The sequence below is a fragment of the Nicotiana tabacum genome, chromosome 17, assembly GCF_000715075.1.
Source record: "Nicotiana tabacum cultivar K326 chromosome 17, ASM71507v2, whole genome shotgun sequence".
Taxonomy (NCBI): domain Eukaryota; kingdom Viridiplantae; phylum Streptophyta; class Magnoliopsida; order Solanales; family Solanaceae; genus Nicotiana; species Nicotiana tabacum.
In genome coordinates this window covers 112,320,267-112,329,485 of record NC_134096.1, presented here as the reverse complement: position 1 = coordinate 112,329,485, position 9,219 = coordinate 112,320,267, and the positions used below count along the sequence as shown (strand labels likewise).

Sequence of the window (9,219 nt, the reverse complement as noted above, 5' to 3'; positions counted from 1 at the left end):
TTGGGAATAAATAATATTTTGGTATACAAAGAAAATTAATTTTTGATATACACAAAGAAGAAAAATAAACTTATGATATCTATTTTGGTATACACATGTCTGATGTGCTATACACTGTGATATACAAATAATACAATATTTTTATTGTGATATACATTGATATAAAGGCAGCAATAACTATATATATAATTTTATATTATCGATATACAAAGAATAATATTATTTATATACAAAGAATGAAAATAAAATTTTAATATACATGTTGATATAGACAAAGAAGAAAAAAAAAGTTGTGATATGCATATTATTATTATTATTGTGATATACATTTATTGGTATATAATTTCAATATTTATAACTAGAGCTATTTTGTGCTAATTATATGGGTATGTTATTATACCATGCCAAAATTCCATATACAAAACTAGGACAATTTTGGTAAATAGGTTTCAAATAGTATATAGTAAGGAAAATCCCTATAGGAAGTAAAATTTACTCTTAAATGTAAGCCCAAGCCTAGACAAAGCGGTCAGCCCAACTATATATCTCTCTCAAAGGTTCAGCCCAACTATCACTGGCAACGATTCTGATATTTTCTCCTCCTCCGACTACGTCCATATTTCTCCCTCTTCCCCTTCTCGTACAACGGCACCGGAATAATTTCACAACTTAATCTACTTTAACCCAAAACAGCCGGGAAACTATGCCGGTGGAAGTATCAAATAGAGTAGCTGAAACTCTTGGCTATCCAAACGGCGATTTGAGACCTCAAAACCCTAACGCCGCCTCTAAGAAATCGAAGGAAAGCGAGCGGCGCCGTAGGCGGCGGAAGCAGAAGAAGAACAAGGTGGCTTCTCAGGTCGCCAATGGAGAAGACAGTGATAACGCTGCCGGAGACGCAAATGGCGGCGCTGAGAATAGTGCTAAGGAAAATTCCGATCCTCAGAAGGTACTTTATGGTTATCCTTAATGTAACGTTTACGATGTTCTGTTTTTTTTGGTGAACATAATCTAAGAAAAAATACAAGTACATATGGTAATTATAGGAACAAAGAAATTTGAAAAAACCGAGATTAAATGAAAGGTATGAAGCTAAAACATGTAAATCAATTTGAAAAACTGATTTTAGACGTTTGACTATGTGTGGGGAGATCCAAATATGAGTTTCTAATTCAGACTTAGTACTAGTTTCTGAAGCTAAATTTCTAATTTTCTATTTTAATCAATAACAAGCTCCTTATAGTATTCCTATATTTACTGTTAAGTACCTTCGCTTTCTAGATAGAGCCTCTATGGGTGGTAAGGTATATGCCTTAGTGCCTGCACATGGAAGAGTCGGCTAAGCAAGACCAAGTTTGCACCTATTTTTAGGGTTTAAATGCACCTCAATCAAGCATTCAACTCCACTTTTTAGTGCATAATGATAATAGTTGGCACCTTAACCTTTTTTTTTTCCCTTGTAAGTAATATTCGTGGGCTACCTTCTACTGTATTATAGATACATATTGAAGATTTTAGATCAATTAGTTTGATAGAGTTGTTGCTTCAATACAGAAATTGGAGAACCTTTTCTTAGTTAAAATATTTGGGAGTGTGAAATATTTATTGTGGAAGAAATTTATTCCCAGCTGCTTTGGAGGCAGAGTTACTCGATACCGGTGTGGTGGAGGTAGTAGGTATCCAGTGGAATGGTCGAGGTGCACGAAAGATGGCCCCGACACCACCATTATTAAATAATAAATAAATATTGACGTGGAAGAAATTATGTTATGCCCTTATAAGAATTTGACATTAGACTGTCTGTCCCAGCTCCCTTTTTGAGAAAAAAAGAGGATAGTTCTGATTACCGTTTTGCAAATGATTTGAGCGAAATCATTTGTTTTTTAGAAGCCATAGGTGAAGTGGTACTTGTTATAACCTTTGGATTTTAGTAGTATGCTTTCATATACTATAATGTAATGAGGATATTTTGACTATTATATTTCCATTGTCTAATGTGTATAAAATAGTTGGCAATTGGTGGATTTCCGAGCTTCAGCGAGTAATTAGAAAATTCTGCTCATCTATTTGTCTCTGCAAAGGATACTGATTTGATTTAGATGACCACCAGGATTGCTTGGTTCACTGCCTCCTTTTTGACGTCAATCTTTTCCAAAGAGATTATTATTATATCTGTAGAAATATCGAACCTTCTAGCATTATTTGCTGCTAAATTGCAGAAATGGGTGTTTTATTCTTTATTCAATCGTGTTCTTTTCAAGCTTCACCTTTGAAATGTGCAGCACTGAATATAAAAGAATATTCTGGAAGCAGCAGAAACTTGGTCCATCGTCTCAAAAAGCACCTTTTACTGTTGGTTTTATTGTGTTATTGAAAATATTCTTACCACTATAAAAAAAGTGTATTTACCTAAACTTTCAATGTTGACCTTACTCCCTGATTTTCTACAGTCTTTGGAGCAAGTTGAAGTGGAGTATGTACCAGAGAAGGCTGAACTAGATGGTGAGTTCGATGAGGAATTCAGGAAGGTCTTTGAGAGATTTACTTTCACGGATGCTGCTGGTTCCGAGGTAAAAATAGAACTGTGTTCTGATGTTTTGAGTGTAGCTGGACTTAGATTAGGGATTTTCTGTTGGTGGTCTCTTGTCACGCTTCAAAGTATAGAAATGTATTAGGTGTTTGTCATTTTCCTCTGAAGCCAGTTTGCCTAATTTCTTTTCATTTGAAACTCCTCAGGAGAATGAAAAAAAGGACGAAACTGCTGTGGATGGATCCTCCAAGAAAAAGGCTGATTCTGATTCTGAGGACGACGAACAGGATGACGCACAGCTAAAGGAGAAGGGCATCTCTAACAAAAAGAAAAAAGTTAGATTTTTCAGCATTCTTTGTTCATATTTCTTGTTACTTCTAAGTTGTTTACCTTCAGTAGGCCCCACACTGAATTGCTTGTTCATTTCAGCTTCAGCGTAGGATGAAGATTGCAGAACTGAAGCAAATCTCTATGAAGCCTGATGTTGTTGAGGTATGCAAGACGTTTGCTTCATTGTTATTAACTGGACATATATTCTCCATGCAGTTTCGCGTACTTTTAGCCTGTGTATTTGTCTTGTCATGAGCCAAAAATGAGTTATTAACTATTATTCCTTGAATAAATGTCTACATTGTCATTTTTTATATGTCGTTGTGTTCATTCTTTTGTGATTATGCCCTTCCCTTCCTAAACTCTTTGAATTTTCTTTACTTGCCTTTTAAATTTGCTTTCTGGTTGTGTCAATTTTTATGGTTTGAATCATTTATCAAGTATGACTTTATGAGGATTCAGACATTAAATTTTTTTTAAGGATATGGTATTATCACATATCAAAAGAAGGTATTAATGTCCTTTTTATTTGCATCTCTAGTTTGGGCTAGCGTGGAAGAATATTTTTCTGCCGTTTCTTTGTCTTATGTGCTGCCTTCTTTTCTGCTCACTTGTTCACAAAAGGCAAAGCGCTCCATTAAACTGCCAGATCTAGCGAATATTTTGGACTGTTATCTTTGCAGATCAAGTTGGAGGGTCATTGTGACCCTAAGATAAAACTACATAATAACCTTTGTTTGTTTCTTTTTGTCATCATGCAAATCATCATCTTTTCTTTTACTGGAAGTAAATTTTGCATGATGGTCATGCAGGTTTTGGTTATACTTTTTTGATAGTATGACATGGTGTGATAAAATGTCTGGTTTCTTATTTGTACGAAAATTTATCTTGTTTATATATAACTTGTATATAATATAATTTATCTTATTTTTAGTTATTTATACGAGATAACTGCTAGTTATATTGATGTCTAGACTCTGGATTTTGTTTCTAAGTGTAGCGTCCTTTCCCTTGGTACTGATTATATATATTTGTTTAGGTGTGGGATGCTACTGCAGCAGATCCTAAGCTTTTGGTGTTTCTGAAATCTTACCGAAATACTGTTCCTGTTCCAAGGCACTGGTGTCAGAAACGGAAATTTTTGCAGGTTAGTCACCACGAATGGTACATATATTGCAAGGTTAATAAAAGTGAGGAATAATTTGTACCCCTTGCTCTGCATGCATCTAGTTAAAATAGAATTGCTTGATAGGAAACAAGGTTTAGTTTACGAAGGGGTTCATAGAAGATAAATGAGGTTTGTCTTATATGTATATACATGTGGTTCTTGCAGGAGAGCGGCTGTGACACTGGTGGAGCCTCAAACATGTAGGTGTTTGGCAAGGAGAATCCTTGCATGATATCTGTTTCTATATATATTTTAGTGGGTTGGGATAAATGCATTTGTCTGTTTGTTGGTGTCTATGGTGCTGTGGATTCACTTTGTCTTATCTGTTAAAATGACTGGCTTCTCTCAAGCATGCATCTTAAAGTTTGAGTGACTAATATTTTTCTATCCAAATTCTTATAGTTTCAGCTATCTTTGCATTATTTGTCGGCTCAATTTTCTGTTATGATGGGATCTGCCAGTACAGTAGTATAGTCATATAAGCCGCTCAAAGTATGTTGATACAGTTATCTTAGTCTCTCTTTTTTTATTAGCCTTTATCTCACTGAATTGAATTTTTTTCAGGGGAAGCGTGGAATTGAGAAACAACCATTTCAACTTCCTGACTTTATAGCTGCAACAGGAATTGAGAAAATTAGACAAGTATGATTACTCTGTCCAACTTTAGCCTTCCTTCCAGATGGCTTTGTTAAATAGGAATGTGTTGAATAAATGATTCTCAAGTAGATGCTTTGATCGTTCTCAAATATGATCAACTACAAAAATACGGGCATTAAGAAATGGAGGCTTCTCATTCTGACGACCGAAAAATGAGAAGCAGGCTGGTTATTTATCATAGTAGTTTCAAGTAAAGATTATAATCAAAATGAGGCAAAAGTTTCGAGTAAAACTCCTTGATGCTTTCTCATTTTAAGTTATCTTGAGATGAGCCTAAGTGACCTTGTTCTTTTAATGGACGCAAACACTTTGCCTTTTTTTGGGGTGGGGGTGGGGTGGGGGGAGATCAGAAGGTCTTACGCCTCCTATATCTTGAAAGAACACAAAAGGTCCATCAGTGAGGCAATATCAATTACAATACTCTTCTTACACCAACAAGTACTTTTAAAACACCTAGACTTCACATAGGAAATGTGTTCTTTCCAGCGGTTAACCCTTTAGCAGTTCTAATTGCAAAGCAGACTCTCGTAAAACTATTTACCTGGAGTAAGATGCTGAGTTTAGGAATCAGTTGTGTGAAAACTTATTGAAATATGATACCGTTCTGTGAGCGTATGTAGTTTTCTCTGGTTTCCTTGCGTTGTTTGAGTATATCTTATTTGCTCTTTTTCTGCAGGCTTATATTGAAAAGGAGGACAGTAAGAAGCTTAAACAAAAGCAGCGGGAAAGGATGCAGCCAAAAATGGGGAAGATGGATATCGATTATCAGGTTTTTACATAGCCTCTGTTTCCTCAATAATATTGACCTTTTAAATACTTATGAACTACTAGTTAAATGTTTATGTTTCTGAGGCTTACTGCTCTGGATTATTCTTCACAGGTTCTCCATGATGCCTTTTTTAAGTATCAGACTAAACCGAAGTTGACACATCATGGCGATCTGTATTATGAAGGGAAGGAGTTTGAGGTACAAATAGCCATTGTCATTGTTCATCAAACTTATGCTCTTTCATGTCTAGCTTTTCATGCTAATTTTTACCATTCTCAGCATTGCTCATATATTTCACCAATCCTGGGAAAAGCAATGGCAGTCTTTTTGTTGTAATCTCATATGACCAAACTGGGGTGATTTGGAAAGAATTACCCAACTTGGAGATGTGTTTCACCTTATGTGTTGATTTGATCTTTGATTGTGTTGGGCTGTATGAGGGCTAATTCTTTCCATATTCCTATGCTCTTTTGTCTGTTAACCATCATTTGATTTTGATGTGCAGGTCAAGTTGAGGGAAATGAAACCTGGAATGTTGTCTCATGAACTGAAAGAGGCCCTTGGTATGCCTGAAGGTTCTCCTCCTCCTTGGCTCATCAATATGCAGGTTAGCTAACTTAAAACTATTTGCTACTTTCAACAAAAGATAAACCCTTAAAACTACTTGTTTTTAGTGGAAGAGATCATTTTGTTCCCCGTGTTTTGTTTTATTACTAGAATGAGTTCCATTGCTGATGTGATTTTAAACCTCCAATTTTCTGTGCAGAGATACGGTCCTCCACCCTCTTATCCTCAGCTGAAAATCCCTGGACTCAATGCTCCTATTCCACCAGGAGCCAAGTTTGGCTATCAGCCGGGAGGTTGGGGTAAACCACCTGTTGATGAAGTAGGTTTTCCAACCTGTACATTGGAGTTTCTTATGCTCTCTTTCAGATTTTACTGTGTTAAAATTTCTTCTTATTTTGAGTTTTAACCTATCCCCCCTTCTCTTTGACATAGTACGGACGCCCTTTATACGGAGATGTATTTGGTGTGTTGCAACAAGACCAGCCTAATTATGAGGTATGCTGTGTTTTTTTTTTGCTTGGTATGCTGCCATATTTCAGAATGGTAAAATAAAGAATTCTTAAACTAATGGTACACCTTGCAAAGGTGTCCCACTTGTGATGTTTTAATGCTGTTATTAAATTCATGTATGTGGTCTTGTAGTTGGTGCCACAGAAGCTTGTGTGTCACTTTTCCTGTGTGGTGTCTAAGTAAATCGTGCCGATCTTCATGTGTAGGATGAACCTGTTGACAAGACTAAGCATTGGGGTGACTTGGAGGAAGAGGAAGAAGAGGAGGAAGAAGAAGAGGAAGAAGAGATGGAGGAAGAGGAGCTGGAGGATGGTATTCAGTCAGTGGACAGCCTTTCAAGGTACTGCACTTGATCCATACCTTTAATACCCATTATCTATCAGAAATCTTGAAGTAGCTTGACATCGTCCTCTCTTTCAATTCCATTCACTAGTTTATTCATTCTTGCTAGGATCCATTTGAGGCTTTTTTCTCAATGTATTTTTGTTTTTGGTATAGTACTCCTACTGGAGTTGAGACTCCTGATGTTATTGATCTTCGCAAGCAGCAGAGGAAGGAGCCCGAGAAGCCCCTCTACCAGGTAATTGGACCAACTTTGACTTCCAGTTCTCGCGTTCCGCCTGATTACTTTTTTCTCCTTGTAAGGAAACTCATTACATCTCTTCTTCTATTAAGGTGCTTGAAGAAAAAGAAGAAAAGATAGCTCCTGGAACGCTTCTTGGAACAACCCATACGTAAGTAATCTACCTGCCTATCTATACTCACACAAATGGTGTTGGGCATTAACGTTTACCCCTTTCTACCACTGTGCAATTGATTTGTGCTCTCATCCTACAGGTATGTGATCAACACTGGTACTCAAGACAAGACTGGTGCCAAAAGGGTAAGGGAATCTTTCTGTGCTGTGTGTGTCCTGTGTTCAAATGCAAGTTTACCTTCTTGTTGGGCTTTATTTATGAACAATTAATGCTGAAATCTTCAGAGAATACATGATCTCAGTTGTCTCAAAGCCCTATTGATGGGGCTATAACTATTGTGGATAAATCATAATAGGGAAAAACTTTCAACTTTGTCTTGTTAGTAATTGGGCCCTAATGGAAAATCACGTAATTAAAGACAAGGGCGGAGTACCACCACAAAATGTCTTGTTACTTTTTGATTAATCTTATTCAATACGTCAATTTCATTTGTGTCATTGTCTGATACTATGTATACAGATGTACACATTTTGGGCGAGGCACTAGATTAGAATTTGAGGCTAATTTGTTTGAAATGTCCACTGCAGGTTGATCTGCTCAAAGGTCAGAAGTCAGATAGAGTTGATGTCACATTGGCACCTGAAGAGTTGGAACTCATGGACAATGTCTTACCCGCCAAGTAAGTAGTGGTTCTTTTTAATATTTTCTAATTAGAGGCTTCTACATATTAAATTCAAGTTTTTCTAAACCATTCTTGTGCTTTTTATAGATATGAGGAAGCTAGAGAGGAAGAGAAGCTTCGTAGCCAGCGTGAGGATTTCAGTGACATGGTAGCAGAGGTGTGGTTATTTCGTCTCTTCCTCTTCATTCTATCTTTCCCCACCCACCTTATGTTTCTTGGAATTGTTGGTTTATGATGAGTATCCGTACTAATGAGATGAAATTATTGCAGAATGAGAAGAAGAGGAAACGTAAAATGCAGGAAAAGGAAGGCAAGTCCAAAAAGAAGGATTTCAAGTTTTGAGGTGGTTTTGGGTTTATATAGTGTGCCATCTAGTTACTTTAGGGCTGCTGCAGTATTTCCAGCTAAGAGGCATCCCGCCTTGAAGGAATAGCATTAGCTGGTGAATTTGCACTACGAGAGATCTGTATGTTGTAGTGAAGTATTTTTCCATGCATTTAAGCATAGGAAATGCTGTATGATAACTTGATCCTATCAATGTGATTCTTAGTTTATGGCGCTCTCATTTCACTTCTGCATGCTGTGGTTGAGGGTTTATACGCAACTGTAAGGTTGTTCAACTGTACTTGAACATTGAAAAACTCTCTTGCCCTTGTTCAAATATGTGCAACTTGATTGTAATTTTAGTCGCAGTTTCAATATAGATGTTACGTAAATGTACGACTATTACTTAAGAAGTCATTAAGCTTTTTGAGGTTTGCCGCGTCTGTCCTTTCATCTGGCGCAGGCATTAATTCTCAAGTCTCCCTATCTTACAGTTGTGCCCATCTTGCTATCGGGCTGCACCATTACAATATTACATTTACTAGCCTTTTCGCTTCTTACACAATATTTTCGGTTTTAGGTCATTTTAATTCTTCACGTATAATACAAGAGTCAACAACAACAACCCATTATAATTTCACTAGTGGGGTCTGGGGAGGGTAGTGTGTACGCAGACCTTACCCCTACCTTGGGGTAGAGAGGCTGTTTCCGATAGAGCTTCGGCTTCCTTCCTTCAAGAACTCCCCACCTTGCTCTTGGGGTGACTCGAACTCACAACCTCTTAGTTGGAAGTGGAGGTTGCTCGTCACTAGAGTAAGAGGAAGTGGAGGTTGCTCGCCACTAGAGTACGAGAAATAATTGTTGAGAAAGTCACTTTGTTCTTGTAGTGGTGATTTTTAGACGAGACAAAGGGATAGCTATACTTGCGCGTGGCCGGAAACATATGGTTTGGCACTGGAGCTCTGTGGCTGCAAAATGGGTGGT

At 37.2% G+C, this 9,219-nt stretch overlaps 1 protein-coding gene across 1 annotated transcript; it reads left to right on the top strand.

The window, feature by feature from the left end:
• The first annotated feature begins 531 nt into the window (after positions 1-531).
• Positions 532-8,592, top strand: LOC107808380 (uncharacterized). The gene is made up of 18 exons (XM_016632893.2): positions 532-949; positions 2,451-2,570; positions 2,737-2,865; positions 2,960-3,022; positions 3,900-4,007; positions 4,593-4,670; positions 5,362-5,454; positions 5,566-5,652; positions 5,960-6,061; positions 6,221-6,340; positions 6,454-6,516; positions 6,738-6,871; positions 7,030-7,111; positions 7,207-7,265; positions 7,369-7,414; positions 7,817-7,908; positions 7,999-8,068; positions 8,182-8,592. The coding sequence occupies exons 1-18, from the start codon at positions 704-706 to the stop codon at positions 8,251-8,253; spliced, it is 1,764 nt and encodes a 587-aa protein (XP_016488379.1). The 5' UTR covers positions 532-703; the 3' UTR covers positions 8,254-8,592.
• The last annotated feature ends 627 nt before the right edge of the window (positions 8,593-9,219 follow it).

Excerpts from the sequence above, each read along its gene's own strand:
- LOC107808380 (XM_016632893.2), top strand. The coding sequence starts at position 704 with ATGCCGGTGGAAGTATCAAATAGAGTAGCTGAAACTCTTGGCTATCCA. Across the intron at positions 2,571-2,736 it reads CGGATGCTGCTGGTTCCGAG|GAGAATGAAAAAAAGGACGA; the intron begins GTAAAAATAGAA and ends GAAACTCCTCAG. Across the intron at positions 7,266-7,368 it reads CTTCTTGGAACAACCCATAC|GTATGTGATCAACACTGGTA; the intron begins GTAAGTAATCTA and ends CTCATCCTACAG.